This window comes from Zonotrichia albicollis, chromosome 5, assembly GCF_047830755.1.
Source record: "Zonotrichia albicollis isolate bZonAlb1 chromosome 5, bZonAlb1.hap1, whole genome shotgun sequence".
Taxonomy (NCBI): domain Eukaryota; kingdom Metazoa; phylum Chordata; class Aves; order Passeriformes; family Passerellidae; genus Zonotrichia; species Zonotrichia albicollis.
Window position 1 is genome coordinate 51,498,259 of NC_133823.1, and position 16,352 is coordinate 51,514,610.

General features: G+C 39.3%; 1 protein-coding gene across 3 annotated transcripts in view; it reads left to right on the plus strand.

Annotated features, from left to right (window-relative positions):
* Nucleotides 1-16,352, plus strand: part of AFAP1 (actin filament associated protein 1) — a 112,509-nt gene that overhangs the window by 36,414 nt on the left and 59,743 nt on the right. For 2 of the 3 annotated variants that reach the window (XM_014266141.3, XM_074541706.1), the window contains exons 1-2: nucleotides 3,911-3,929; nucleotides 14,189-14,317. In XM_014266141.3, coding sequence (XP_014121616.1) covers nucleotides 14,191-14,317 — 127 coding nt within the window. In that variant the 5' untranslated portion in view covers nucleotides 3,911-3,929; nucleotides 14,189-14,190. Of the gene's footprint in view, nucleotides 1-3,910; nucleotides 3,930-14,188; nucleotides 14,318-16,352 lie in introns of those variants that run through there. The other variant, XM_005485731.4, reaches the window with a different exon arrangement.

Here is a 16,352-nt window from a genome sequence, read left to right on the forward strand (position 1 = left end):
TTCATTACCCCAGTATTGTCTGATCCTAGCATAAAAGGAATTTCAAAACAGCCTGAGTTTGTGCCTACAGCCGTATGAGCCTCATGGAGCATTAATTTAGGTACAAGTATGTGTGTGGTTGTGTTTCACCATAAAGTTACTCCAGCATGACTGGGTATTGCTCTTAAAAGCTTTATCAGAGCCCTTCTTCAGTCCATCCTGTGGCTGCACAAGCACACATGCCAGCCCAGGGAAGAGGCAGAAATGACAGCCTGGGTTTGGGAAAAGCTGCTTCTTTTGGTGGCAGTGCCAAGTTATGCTCTGTGACAGTCTTTGTGGTACTCAGCCTGCCTCAGTTTCCCATCTGTAAACCACAGAGTGCTGCTTTGTAATCCAAAAGGATGGGAGGAAAATGGAGTAGTCTCCAGTGCCTTGAGAATGAGCATTGCTTTCTAAAAGTTAGGAGGTATTTGCTCTCCTGTTTCTCTGACTTGAAACATTTCAAAGGCTTTTTTTAGAATCCATGCCTTCATCATAATGATTTCTTGATTTAGCTGTTAGTCAGTTTTCCTCACTTTGCCATCTGGAATGAAAAGGAAGTGTAAGCAGATTCTGCCTTTCTTCATACATCTCTTTAGGAAAATTGTGGTAAAAAAAAGTGTAATCATGAGAAAACAGATTAAATAAGCAGAGAAGACAAAAACCTTACCCCAAGCACACATTTGTATTTTTTCCTATAAACAAGCCATTTAACTGAGATAAATCTTTCTGTTTTTCTTCAAAGAATGCTTTAAGGGTTCATGGATTGTGAATGACCCATCTTCCTCTTGTTTTTCTTCTCATGTTCTTCCATTTCATCAGGACCACCTGGCTTTTTTGAAGCACCTTTCTGTCATTCTCAAATGCTCCAAAACAAGGGCTTATTTAAATAGTTCATATTTTTCTCCTGGTCTTTTCAGCCTTTTGCCAGTTGTATGTCAATTTCCTGTCTTTGAGGAGGTCGACAAGGTCGCCTGGCATTATTTTATTTCTAATGTATTTATCTGTCCTGAGCCCCTACAAATATGGGACAGATCTAGAAGGGACTAGGACATGATGGAACATTTTATCCTTTCTAATGTTTTTTGGGTTTGGGTTTTGGGGTTTTTTCTTTTTAGTTTTAGAACTAAATTAGCTATAGCCGTGGTTCTCAAACTGTAGCTTAAGAACAAAAATGGTTGCAAACATTCATCTTAGCAGTTCCTTCACTTCATTTTCTAAGTGCTTTAAACAGAAGGGAAATGGTTTGGGCTTTGGTTTTTTGTAGATACATAAATTTTTCTAGAATTTCCCTAAAACCTGCTAAAGTGGATCTGACTGCTTGCTTTCTTATTGTAAATAATTTCTAAATTATTTTAAATTATTTTTATTATTTTATATTATTTTTATTCTAAATTATATACATGTAGGGTAAATGCATTTTACTAGGAGGCTTTTAAAAATGCTCAGTTTGATGATGTTCCCAGAAGAAGTTTCTAGTGTATCTTCCATGGAAAAGAAGAGAGCACATTGCTATCTCAGATTGTTGCCCTTGAAGCCTGTGAAATTAGCTCTTCAATAAAATCAGTATGTTGCAATTTATATATAGGAAATGTCTCTCTGAGACCTTCTCTGGATTAAAGACCACAGAACTAAGATTTGTATGAGAATTGCAACCTCAATAATATGCTTGATTCTTCTCACATTTTGCTTTTCTTCATGCAGTGCAAATCAGATGCAAATAGGAAACTATTAGGAATAAATGATCAAGATGATAAAATGCAATTTCGCTTGTTTTCTTAGCAGCCATGAACAGCCCCTAGAAATTGGATGGGGATATATAATTTATACAGGCAAGACCAGTCCTGAGTGTTCTGTACTTCTGCTTGGGAAAGACCTTATATTGTTTGAAAGAGATGTACACTTCATTAATTTACTTCTTAACTCTGATGTAAATGTATAGGGGAAGGAGAAGGGGAGAGTAAAAGAGCACAGACTAGGAGGAAGAGTCAGTCCAGTTTATTTCAGCATCTACAATTTGGTCTCTCTTGATGGAGGACAGATGCTCTCAGATTAGAGGTCACTGTCAGCCCATTTGAGTTGCAAAGAGGGTTGCATGTGTGGTCTAATAATGATCTAAGGAGGACAGATGTAGCATCAGCTTCTGGTTCAAGCAGCCACTGTATTAATTTTCAAGTGAGCATCAGCAGCAGATGGTGAGATGAGGCAAGGATGCAAATGCTTGCCGTGCAGAGCTTTTGTGTTTGTGCAGGGCAGGGCTCAGCCCCTGCCTGGCCAGCCCAGCTGGTCACTGCCAGCCCAGCCAGGAGGGATCCTCAGGGGCTCAGAGCCTGACCCGGGCTCTTTGTGCTCTGAGGCAATGGGATAACTTTTATAGAGAGTCAGCACATTTTTGATAATAACTGAGACCAGCAGATGCATCAGGCTGTGGTTTCCTAGTTAGGTTATGAGTCTGGGAAAAACAAAGCACATCAACTCAGGAAAATGTGTGAACTTGCTACAAACTCTGATCGTTGCTGTTTTGCTTTTTTCTTGAGGGAGGGTGCTGGGATTTTGCCTTTGAGATCTCAGTGGGAGGACGTTTGGCAGTGCATCTTCTTTGTGACTCAGGAATATGGGAAAAGCTGGGGAACACCTTTTGGCAAATGTGGCTAAGCAAACCATCCAGGCTAAGCAAACCATCCAGGATCTCATCCAGACAAACAAGGCATTGGATTGATGGCACACCCAGCCCTTGGTGAAGCTCATGTTGATCAGGGCATCCCCTGAGCTGTGACAGGAGTTTGGTGAGGACAAATGGACATGGAGTGAACCTGAGTCATAAAGTGTAGCTCCCTCACCAAGTCATACTACTGAAGTGTGCTCAGAGGGAATTTGTGCTTGCTGTGTAGTTTGACTATAGGGTTTTGTTCTGAACCCAGTGGTCCATTTTTATCTTTATGGTGTCCATCAGCTGATACAAGTGGGCAGTCACAGAGAGAATATGCTAAGGATGTAGGTAAAGTGCTTTTCTTCTTCTCACCTGTGGTCTGATAGGAAGTTTTTAAATGCTTTAACAGTGAGGAGCTGACATTACTTCTGCTGTTTGGTCCCAGCATTTTTACAAACAATAAATTAACTCCTTGGCCTGAAGAAACACAGCCAGACTCAGAGTGAGTGAGAGCCACTGGTAACATTTTGGACATACATCCTCAGAGCTTAGAAATACTCTTAGAATACGGAATAATATTTTATTTTTTTAGTTTTATTTTTAGTTTTAGTTTTTTAGTTTTATTTTTTCCGAATACCACCTCTGTGTTGGAAAAGGCCAGATGTGAGGGGGAGGATGGAGCGGGCACAGCTGGCCAGGCAGTGCCCATGCTGGTGCCAGGGATGTGTTCTGGCAGCTGTCCTGGTCTCCCATCCTCAGAGCTGCATTCTTCCACTGTTGGCAGGAGGAACAGGCATCTCACTGTTTGTCTGCCTTGCTCTTTCTGCATTGGAATGAATTTAGTGCCTTTTAGATGTTAATAACTATAACACTTTTTTTTTCCCTCGCTCTCTGGACCCATCCTGCTGCTTTGGTTAGTGAAACTGATCAGAAGGACTGGGAGGTTTTTTACCATGGGAAAACATTTGCAGAGTCTGACCCAAAGGTAGATAAAAACCCAGCTGCATGACGAGATGTGGTGCAACTGTTGGTCAAGGGGAATGTGAGGATTACTGCTGAAGGGAATGCTGAAAGAAAGAGGGATTTCATGGGAGAGAGGGAGGCTGCCTGGCAGGGAAAAGGGAGGCTGTTCCAAACATTTGGGGCAGTCTGACCAGTGATAAAAAAAAAAAAACCAACAAACCAGATAATGTCCAGAAAACAGAAAATGATGCAAGAGGAGTGCAAGTCATGGAGGTAAATTTTCCCTGGGATCTTTTAGGTAAGTCTGTCTAGCACAGTCTGTATTCCAAAGAGGTGCAGGGCTGATTGAATAGAAGATAAAAGGTGGCTGGAGCAGCCTGAGAGAAAGGTGTTGACAGGAGTTTATTACTGTTTCTTAAACATATGTTTTATGGTTTCATGATAAATTTACAGCATGTCCATAATTAAAATTAAATCTCTGTAAGATACAAGTGTTTGCTGCATGTCCAAGGTTGCAATGGGGCTTATTTGGGCTTTAGTGAAACTGCATGAAGCACACCAGATAAAGACCCAAAGTTTTGTTACAAGGATAATTTTTTGTTTCTTTGTTTTCTGAATATGTCTTGTTTTCTGGCTGATCAGTACCACAGATGAAAATCCCCATCTATCAGTACTATGGATATTGAAAACAATTCAGCTTTCCAGTTAGTGTATTTCACCTGGTATGTTGGAGATACAGTGACAAGTTCTTACATGAGATTTGTGGGGTCTAAATCTAGTCACAAAAATTGTGCCAGAGTGTTTGTGCTGCTCTCTTCAGCATGCTCATTTTCAGATCCCATAAATACAGTGTTATTGCCCATGTCCTGCCAGGGCAATGAGCCTCCCATGTACTGCTGCCATTATTTAGAGCTCCCACTGTCACTTCCAGCATTCCATGCTAGAATATTTAAATGGTGAGGTTTCTGTATATTTTAAAGGTGGGAAAATGGGATTTTTCTGACAAAATAGCATTTTGAATTCCAGTACAATCCCTCAAGTGGCAACATTTCAGTTGACTTATTGGACCAGCTTATTATTAGTATATTCTTTAGCACCTCTTCTTTTCTAACAGATAATATGAAAGTGCACTTATTTGAATTGTGATTCTCCTCTTGTAAGAAAATATAACTTATTTTCAGGGACTTAGGTTTCCATAGCTTTCTGAAATGCACTTTCTGACTTTACCTTCTTTTAGAGAGTAACCTTTGGTCAGTTAGTAACAATGGAGAAAAGAAGGGCCCTTGAAGGTTGGTTGCCCTGTGGAGCTCCATTAGCAGGTGTGGGTCCCCCTCCTGCTGATCCCTTCCCTGTGCTCGGGGTCTTTGCTGCTGCCCTCCCTTGCAGCGGCCTCTGTCCAAGCCCAGAGGCACCTGGATGGAATCCAGGCTCCCAGCGATCTCTGTGCTGGCCATGGCAGGGTGCCATAGGGAGCCTTGGTCTGGCTCATTGGCATGCTGCAGAGCTGTGCTGAGGGCAGCAGCTGAGAGGACTGATTTGCCTCAGGCTGGCTGAGCTCAATTTTTTTTTTAATTTTTAATTTTATTTTTTATTTATTTTCAGAAACCATAAAATTAAAGGTTTATTTAATTTTCCTGTCTTCCTATTAACCATGAAGGAGAACCAGAAGGAGGAAAGATCAGAGACACATTGGTGTATTTCAGAGAATTAAACTGAAGTGTAGAGGGAATTGAATTTCCCCATTTTAGAATTACAGCTTTTCTGCTTTATCACTGCTAGCTGAATCCACTGTTGAAAGGCATATATTGCTGTTTTCAATAGAGAATATATTTCATGCATTTATGGATCATGTGTGTCATCTGTATCAATGTGTGTGCATCTATTAATAGAAATTTTCAAAAGCCTGACAGAAAAAGCACAACATGCTTCTCTCCTTGGGGAGAGCATCAGACAATAATCAATGTATAGCAGAAGTTACTCATTGCATAATGAACCCAGCAATGAGAACTGTCATATAAAAACTGTTGTAGGACAGAAAAAAAGGAGTTCTTTTCCATCTTTGCATCCAAATGTGAGAGCTTATGGATCTACTCTTATAAAATGCAATATTATCTCATTTCTGGCTCTGGTTTAGCTGCACACTGGAAGTCTGGAGCACCAGATTCTCAAAGTGAAAACTGGTCTTCAGCTGTACTGCTCATATGGATGACATGAACAAACTCTGGACTTGAACAATTTTAAAGTTTGCTTTAAACATGGATAGTAAAATTGTGTTGCTCAATACAGAAATTCCAAATCGTAATGTTCAATTCCTACCATTGCCATATTTATTTCTTTGTCATTGTTTCTGTTTCTCCATTCCATTAACTTCCCTAATTTACTGTCTCACGTTTCTTCTGGATATGCAATTATTCATAACTTTGAAAGAAGTTCTACCCTAAGAAGGGGTCTGTGTTCAGCTGGGGACACGAGTGAAGAGCTCACAGGGGGTGCTGCCGTGCTTCTCTTTGTTTTTACTGCCACAGGTCACTTGTTTCTGTGGTCTCAGCCTTATCTGAGCCCCATTTCCCCTGGGATCTGGAGACAGGCACAGACTTTCACCTCCTACCACAGATTTTCTGTCTTCTTCGTGAGAGGGAAGTGCTTTTCTCTTGTGGATTTGGAGCCTGTTCATTAATTCTGTTGTGGCTGCTTATCTGTGGTGGTTTGGAGGGAGGGAGGAGGTGAGATAATGCAGGAGCCAGCAGACCGGACCTGGAATGTCTTGTCCTGATGGGACAGTATCAGCTGATACTTCTGGAGGTGGTGAAATGCAAGAAATTCCAGTTTCCTGCTGCAGAGGGATAATGGGAGTCCAAAATGAGAACTGAACCTGAGTGCCCACAGAGAGCACAGAGGCAGGAGACTTTCTCACATCCAGTGAGGGTGAAATCCATGTTCATGTGGTTTACAAAGTGTCTCACATTTAATTTGGGAACAAAAGAAATCTCATATGGAAAACATACTTTTAGATAAATTCGTGAACAACTTTATATAATCCACTGTAAGTTTATTTAGTTAGTTATCAGCATTTTTTTCTCTTTTTGGCTAGCATATTATGGGTTCCATGTAGTTCTATGTTAAATAAAAATAAATACCTTTAACACTAATTATTTTTTTCTTCCTTATTTGGTTCTTCCTTTGTTTCTTATTTTTTTATTATTGTTTTCCCCTTTTTTATTTCTCCTTTTTTCATTTTTCCTTCTCTGTTTTATTTTTAGTTCTTTTTTCTTCCATGAGTCAGTGAATTTGCTTAAAAGCAGAGGTTCCTCTACAAAGTTTATGGCATTGCTTAAACACTGGTCTGCACTTAAAAAAATAAATGCTTTATCCATCCACCCTGCTAATGGATTACACCCCAGCATTGCTGCCACTCATTGCATGGCTGAAGGATTCAGTGATGGAGCAAGTTTTTTGGCAGCTTGTTTCTTGTCCAAACATTCCTTAATGCCTTCCCACCTCTTGTTTTATCACCCAGGTATTGAAACAGTAGCATTTGTAGCTGTGATGGCTTTTTTGGAAAGCTGGCTTTGTAAAAGCCAGTTCCTTGAGAGCTGAAGCAGAGAAGAGAAGGAGAAAGAGAAATACGTGTGGGTTGTGGGTGAAGTGATCCCTTGAAGTTGATCATAAATATGCATGAGACAGGAGGAGTTTTTAGTAGATTTGTTTTGCCCCAAGCAATCTGGAGAGAATCTTTGTGACAAGCCAGGGAGTGCCAAATTTTAAACAAAATATGGTTTTTTGCCAGTTTTTAGAGGGGTGTAATTATTTTTATGCTAAATCACTCTAATGGAAATCCTTATATATGTTTTACTTGCATCATACTGGTTCTTCATCTCTAGGGCTTCATTTACTGTTTAGGGTTCACCCCTTTTTAACACACTACCATTCTTTGCTCTAATGCCATGTATCCCCAGGCCAATCATCTGCACTTTCTGATGCAGGATTTACCATATTTATCAGGTAGAATCCATCACACCTTGTACATTATGGTTCTCATTATGTACATTATGGGCAGCAGAGAAGGGTGAGTGCAACCAAGAGAAAACTCATCAAGTGAGAATCTTGTCTCCTCGCTGGTTGTTCCTCAAACAGCAAGAGTTTTTATTTCTTGGGGCAGGGGATTCCAATACAATTTTCAAATATGTCAACTAGTTTCTGGTGGCATATTGAAAAAATTCAAAACTTTTCCTGCTGCTAAATATTCTTACTGCCTGCTTTCAGATTTTGTGTGCTTCTGTGTGAAAATCTTTTCCTGGATAATGATAAAACAGTAATGAAAAGTGATTTTTTATTAATTGCTGGATACAGGATATTTGTAACTGCATTATAGGATTGAGTGAAAGTGCATCAAAGTGATTTTGTAATTTTCTTCATAAAGATTTTTGTCTCCTTGTGGCTCTGCATTCATTGTAGTGTCCCTGATATTTATAGCTTTATAAAAAACAGCCATGGTTTCCTCAGCAGTAGTCTGTTATGAGCTTTTTAATAAAATATTCAAATTACAGCATCCAAAACTAAGGATAGTGACACTATTTCAAGAGAAATGGATATAAGCATGAAGTTCACATTCTGCTTTTTATCTTAAGTGAGAACGTGTGTCTGGCTTCTACAGTGTTGCTTATGTACCAAATACCAGTGAGGTTTTTTTGAAAGATTGGGAGAGTCACTATGTTTTAAGAAGATTTTATGTATAGCTTGAAGATTGGCCTCAGTATTACCCATTAATACAATCAAATTTGTTTGGGAAAGTCAAGTGGGATCACCCCCCATGAAACTAGGGCTCAAGATTCTGACATAGATTTTTTGCTTTCCTGGAAGATGCACTTCCCATAAATACACCTCTCTCCACAGAGAGGTAGTAAGGTGAAAATCTCTGGCCTGTATTGTATACAAAGTCAGATTAGGTGATTTCTTGTAGTGGGTCTCTGTTCTAGCCTTCAACTTCTGCAAATGACAAACCAAACAGAACAAAAGACATAGAGAAAAAGCACAGAGAAATTTGATTCAGCTATGTTCAAGGAACTGATCAATAGGATCTTCTAAAAAACTGAAGCTCAATTAAAATTCGTGTTGCTGTGATAGATTTGTATACTTATGTATTTTCATAAATGCATTTATAACAGACACGCAAGCCTGGAAGTGAAGTTACTCTGTGTGGGAGGTTTGTGCTGTATGGACAAGACAATAATAAATAAACATACTTCCTCTCCTCCTTCCTGGACTTGCATTTCTTTTTCTTTAAAGGTTCACTAGTGTATATCAGTCAGCTGAAAAACACTTTCAGGTAATTTTTGCTGTGACAAGGTTAAGAAATACTGTAACTGCTAGGGCTGACCAAAACCAATCTGACCATTTTTCTAATGAGCTCATTCTTGTAATTTCTTCTGGTTTAAGCAGCCTTGAAATCATGTGTGTGATACTGAACTGTCCCTACAATTTTTTTCAAATCAACTGGAAGTGAAAGCTATATTCTTTTAAAGAATGGTTATAAGCTAGTATCTGTAAACATAGATTTGGAATAATTGCATCATTATGCATTTATATTCCCATTTGGTTTTAGTTCTGGTTTGGAACAAAACCTGCAGGGTGATGTAATTGCCTTCTTCTGATTATTTTTGCCTTGGTGTGTTCTGTTGCTGGCTGGTGTGTATAGTTTTTATGTGCTGCCATTTGAAAAACTTTAAAACTCTTGAGAGTTGGTCTTGGAAACCCTTCTGGATTTATCATTGTTTTTTTTTATTTGTGCATGGCAATTACAGCAGCCCATTAGGGGCCTATAATTCCTATTGAGCATAGAATGGACTTCTCATCATTTAATATGGAATGTGATTTTGTTCCTCAGTCCAGCTAAAATCAGCTTACTGTTGTGATTACCATCCCTGGGCTCCACCCTGCCTTTCACCACCTGCCACTTACCAGTAATTCCTTTGGCAATGAGAATACAGCCAAAGGCCCGTTTTTGAGAACCTTCTTCTGATTATTATTCTTTCTTTGTGGTGATGTCAGATTTCCAAGGGTAATCTCTCACTGGAGGAGTATGTTTTTCTTTGGTGCTTGCATCACCCACACTTTTTCAGTCTCCATTTAAGAAATAATGATTGCTTACTGAAAATATGTAGATTTTTCTGTTACTCAGTTCCATTTTTGTTTTATTTTTTTGGTTTTTTTTTTTTTTTTTTTTTGGTGAGTGCATCTTTGCATTTCTAGGAAGGAGAAAATAAGATTTTTTTAATCCAGAAAATCAGCCAAGGACTGACAACAGGGAAACTTGTTTCTTCCTCTGAACATACAAGTTCATCTTGGAAAAAAGAGTTTTCAGTACTTTATTTTTATACACTCCATGACAGTATTTTCTGCTCTTTCCTTAAGCAGCAAAAGTACTAACAGAGGATAGTATGCTTTAGGATATGTGAAAGAGTGTTCTTGCTAGCTGGGAACAGTGTTTCCCTTCTTTCTTTTCAGATGTTTGACATCAATGCATATATGAGGTGAAATTGGGAACTTTCTTCCTTCACACTTCAATATTTATGATGCTATTAACTCCCACAAAAGAAAATACATCTCTCACTTACTCCTAGTAGAAACAATGTCTAAGTGTTCACATCTAGCATTTTTTAGCGGCTGCTAACAATTTCATTCTGTTGTCACACTAGAATTGTGAATTTGCATTTTTGGCTGCCTGCCTGAAGTCAGTGTGACACACCTGTGAGCCTGGCCGGGCAGGAGCAGCAGTCTGGCCTTGCTCTGTGTTCCTGGCGCTGAGAATCAGTCTGGCCTTGCTCTGTGTTCCACTGCTGGACCTCTGAGCCTCTGGCCAGCTGGCCCAGGGCACATGCAGTGAGTGTCACTGTGCTGCCAGGACAGTGCTTTGGTGTGTTTTCAGGTATTGCCTCATTGGTATCAGGTTCATCTTCCCATCCTTTTATCCATCCTTACCAAAGCTTTGTTTTTAAAATCCTCTGCTGGGCAGTTAAATTGCTGAAAATCTTCTTACCTTTACTGTTTGCCGCACCAGTACCTTTGGTGGCCTGGTCACTGTAGGTCGATGGGAAGGGGTCACCAGGGAATGCAATGCAGATTTCCTTCAAAGCCATAGAGAAAAGCTGCATATTTGGTACCACATATGGTACAATCAGCAGAGATTTGGGCTGGTGCAGCTCCCAGAAGTCTCTCCAGTTGTGGTTTCCTATCTCTTGTCCTCTCGTTTCCCTGCCTCCTTCCCTGGTAACTCACTGTTTTCATTTCTCATTGTGCAATCCATCTGTTTATATTAGATTATAAGATCCTGAGATGAAGGCTCTGATAATTTTTAATAACTTAACACAGTTGTGTACACTTTGCATATCAAAGGTATCTGATGCTTTCATCCTTTTTTTCCTTCCTAGAAGTGAAGGTTCTCAGCAAAGAAATGAGGTGACTGTGGCATACAGTATTCTTTGGTGAAGAGGTGAAGGCAGAGCTCCCTTCCAGCCTATTTACAGTCCCCTGCCATAAAGAAATCAGGAAACATGGCATAGCAGAGAAATATCAGTGCAGTAATATATGCAATTACTAATTGCAATTACTAACAATAAATATGTCTGTAGAACTACATGAAAAATACACATTTCTTGTACTGCATACTGATGAGGTTTCACAATGATTGTCTAGATTATATGATAATGATAGCTTTTGAAAGCATATATCATATCAAGTAACTATTAAAATATTCATATATTCTGAAACTAAAATGAACAATATTAATGCATTTTATATTCAAAGCATACTTAAAAGCTGGAGACCACTATACACAGAATGGAGTATACATCTTGTCTCTAAAGTTTATAATTTGAGAAGAAGATAAGAGCTGATTATTTGGGCATTACTTTTTTCCTTTGGTCATATGGACTTTTTATTTCTCCTAGAGTCTTGTGATCACTTACCACTTTGCAAATCTGAACCTATGCCTTTGTGCTTCAGAAAGCTGTTTGCTGTATACATGTTGTTTCATAATTTGAACAACTCTGGAAGTAATAGGGTTGTTGTGAAATACTTTGGATTTCTGACAGATTTCTAGAGAGCTTAGACAGCTACAAATATGATGGCAAAAAAAATTACCATTGTAGCCATGGGATGTTTTTCATGAGCTACATTGTGAAGCAACACAGACAGTTTTCCTGTCATTTTAAAAACCCTCTTTCTGCCAATATATTGTGAAAATCTTTGGGAAACATAATTCCTGAAAATGTTGGCAGTTTATGCAATGGCAGTACTACTGCTCAGTCGAATAAAAGAATATCATCACCAAGAAAAACTTGGGCAGGGTGGAATTATATGTACAAATGAATAGAGTCTGAGAAAATTAACGGTTAAGGGTCTGGAGCACAAGTCTTAAGGAGCAGTATCTAAGGGAGCTGAGATTGTTCAAACTGGACAAAATGGGATTCTGATTGGCCATTGTCTGCAAGTACCTGAAAGGAGGTTGCAGGGAGGTGGGTGCCAGTTTTTTACCCCAGGTCAAGAGGAAATGCGCTCAGTTTGCACCAGGGGATGTTTAGGTTGGATATTATGAAAAATGTCTTCTGTGAAAAGATGGCCAAACATTGGAACAGGCTGCCCAGGAAAGTGGTGAAGTCACTGTCCTTGATAACCACGTGGATGTGGTGCTTAGGGACAGGGTTTAGTGGTGCACAGGGGTTCTTGGGTGAGGGAAAAGACGAGGATCTGACTCCATGTTTCAGAAGGCTTGATTTATTATTTTATGAAATACATTACATTAAAACTATGCTAAAGGAATAGAAGAAAAGGTTTCATCAGAAGGCTAGCTAAGAATAGAATAGGAAGGAATGATAACAAAGGTTTATGGCTGGGCTCTCTGTCCAAGCCAGCTGGACTGTGATTGACCATTAATTACAAACAACCAACATGGGCCAATCACAGATGCACCTGTTGCATTCCACAGCAGCAGATAACCATTGTTTATATTTTTTTCCTGAGGCCTCTCAGCTTCTCAGGAGGAAAAATCCTAAGGAAAGGATTTTTCATAAAAGATGGCTGCGACACTTGGCAGTGCTGTGGTTGGACTTGATGATCTTAAAAGTCTTTTACAGCCTAAATGATTCTATGAAAATACTTGACCAAGCATACTTCTTCAGGGATTTCTTTGTTGAGATGTTTTCATGCCCTAGTATTGCTGAATGGCACATCTTCTGTTTGTTGGCTTTTTGAGTTTGTTGGCTTTGCCGGAGCAGTCAGAGCATAGGTACAGTCTCCAAATGCATGGGAAAATCTGCATTTCTTGAAGACAAAAATAGGCCAGGAGTCCCTTGCAGGAGTAGCTGACATATGTGGGATAAAGCAAATGCACCTCAAACAAGGGTTGTTTAAACATCCTGACACATTCTCAGAATTGGAGGAAAGGATTTCATGTTCACTTGGGTAAACAATTGTATCAGAAAGGTTTTAGGAGTAGGGAAGTGCTGGTAATGGAGTAAGCAGCAAAGAATGTACCTTTTAGAGGTCTGAAGGGGCTTAGCAGCAGTTGCCCAGTTAGGCCTGGAAAAGACTGTAAAAACAAATGTGATTAAGTAGAGAAAAATTTAAGTGGAGGCATTTTGGAATGAGGATACAAAACTATAAATAGTACATCCCCTTAAGCAAAGGAACCAGAGAATCTCAGAATTATGAGAGAACTGAAGCATGAAAGTGTGGTTCAATATCGTGAGTTTCCTCAGAAACCTGCTGAAGAGATCATATGATCAGGCTAACAAAAGTGTTTGTGTGTATGGTCTGAGCTACTGCAGTTCTTAGGATGATGCAAGACTTTAGGGATAACTTGAAAGGAAAAAAGGAGAACTGTGCTTATGAAATTCATTGATAAAAAAATTGAGAAGCACTGGGAATAGAGAGAAGAAATGTAATTTTTTCTAGAGTTGGAAAGCTTTGAGATCTGGAATAATAGAATATGATGAAATGTGAAATGCACAACATGGAATCTGGGGAGTGATAAAAAAACATGTGAGAGATTGGGAGCTTGTCTTTGGAGATCATAAAAAAGAAAAATCACTGCAAAGAAATGAGTACCTGCTCTTACCGCAGCAAACAGAAGAAAAAAGATGAAGGAAAGATTCATTAAAATACCAGTGGTGTCTAGAAGCTTTACCAAGCCTTAAATTTTTTCTGCTGTTAGAAATTTTGCAGTTTGTTAATGGGAGGGGAACCAGAGTGACACAGATAGAAAAGCCAGGGGCCACCTTTCCTGCACATAACTTGTCTGGTGCTGGCTTCATCGTGTGGCATGTGAAAAGATATGTCTTTCAGTTTGGAAATAAATCTTATAAATGCCAGCAGCGCTCACTAATGGATTATTCTGTTGGTTCTTTAATGTATAATAATGTTAAAGTTTCTTTTCATCAGGGATGACCATACATTTTTAAGAAATACTAGAAAAAACTATGAATGTTGATTAATGAGAATTAACTTTTTTTTTCCAATGGAACTTTTCAGAAAAAGTAATTATTTTATTTTGTCTTTCAGCCATGGAAGAGTTAATAGTTGAGCTGCGCCTGTTTCTTGAACTTCTGGACCATGAATATCTAACTTCCACTGTCAGGGAGAAGAAGGCAGTAATAACTAACATTCTCCTGAGGATACAGTCATCAAAAGGTCAGTGCTGGGGTGTGTTTTCTTGCTTGCAGAATGCACAGAATAAGTCTGTGCTCAGTGAAATAACTTCTAAGAGCTGAAGACAAGCCCTAAATTGAAGCAGGACGGAAAGACAGGGTGAAGCCAAAGTGTAACTTGCCTGAATGCTTTGCTTTGTGTCCAGCAGTGAAATACAGCAACAGGCACACTTAGGAATTATTGCCTAGGTAGAAAGTTTTCACTTCTGCTGGTAGAGTGGCTGCTTCATTTAATTTGTGCCAGTAATGGTGTTTGTGAGTTTTCATGCCAGGGAGTGAGTGCTGGCCACAGCTCTGTTTCATCTGTGTCAAATGACCCAAATCCATCAAAAGCCCTGATACTGAGGTGGAGTCTGGTGCTTAACTGATACAGGAGTGCCAAGCCAGAGATAGGAAATGGTTGTCAGAATGTTTGGATTGCATTTTGCAATTAGACTCACTTTCTTGTTTTTTTCCTATCTAAAACCATTTTTGTTGCACAACTTCTTGTCTCCATCAAGATTATGGAACTGAGTGCAGCATAAATGATTCACTGTGTACAGGAACATTTCCACAGAGCTTTGGTGAGGAACATTCCTCACTATTTTTTCTAACAGTACCCTTACATTTTTTACCACACTTTTCTGTATGCAGTGACATCTGGGCCCTAAGACCTCTGTCTCCACTACATCTGACAGAAGTACTGCCAGTGTAAAACCCCAGTTTAGATTTTTGAAAAATACCAGAGTTTTTTGAAGAAAAATGCCACATTGTGAGCAGCTGTATTTCTCTTTATTTGTTTCTTCTCTGGTGCTAAAAAAATGTGGTCTTGTTTGATGCACAGTGTTGCCCCCTTATTAAAGAATTTTTTTTTTTTCTGTGGGATTCAAATCCATGGAGATCTTTAAAGTAATGATTGTCCTCTTTTCCATTTCAACACTCTTAAGGACCCACCACTATTTCTACTTTACACTGAGAGAACGAGGTAGATACCAATTTCTCATATTGTGGAAGGAGTCTTCATGCTCCAAAAGTCTTCATCAAAATATAGCAAACTCCCCAAAAATCTGTAGAGGTGAACCTGCAATTTATGTTTAGAAACATAAATATTTTACTGGCATTCAAAATAACCTCAGCAATGCTGGGCTGACACTGCATGTTCTTCTTGCAATCTTTACAACTAGATGTGTTAAGAAAAACATTTGATTTGTTCTAGAAGTCAGGTATCATTCTTTTGCCAGCTTTGAAAACATGGGGAAAGATTGTCACATTCTTTCTTTTGGGATTGTGGATGGTGTTCCAGGACAAAAACCCCTTCATTTCACAGTGCTGAATGTGTTTCTGGACTCTAGAGCTCAATTATTTATGCTGTTAAATTGTGGAGTCATGGTTTGGCCTGAGCAGACTTGTGTCCTCCATCAGTTCCTAGGCATGATGTGGGTGTTTGCTTGGGCAAAGATCTGCTCCCTGTAGACAGATGAAAATCACTTTGAGAGTGAGAGGTCTTAACTGTGTGAATATCAATTTCTGTGTGCCAGGGCACCTTCCTGGGGTGTGTCCAGTCCATGTCTCTACATGTGGTGACAGATAAGAAGACCCCAGAACCATAGCTTTCCACTAATCAGCACCTACCATTTAGGTTTTAAAGCCTATTAGGCTCTGTAACAAGATCCATTTCATCCAATTACAGGATCCATCCATCACCAAGATCCCTGTGAAATCTGTGTTTTAAGTGGTAGGGCTTTGCTCAGTGCAGTTGTTACTGGAAGATTTTACTCACCTCTAGTGCCTTCCTTCAAGGAGATCAAATGTGGACATTTCAAAGAAAAGTTGTAAAAGTGATTAGAGGATCCAGGAATATGCCTTTAAATTAACCAAAATGAGGTGTCATAATTAGTCTTTATGTAGGAAAGGAGTGACTGAGCACAAGCTCCTAGACTTACACAAGAGTAAGTGCAATGGCTGAGTGCTTGTTTCAAAGTGGAAATAAAGCACCTTTTGAGCATTGAAGCTATGAACTAATGGAAGAACTTAGCAAG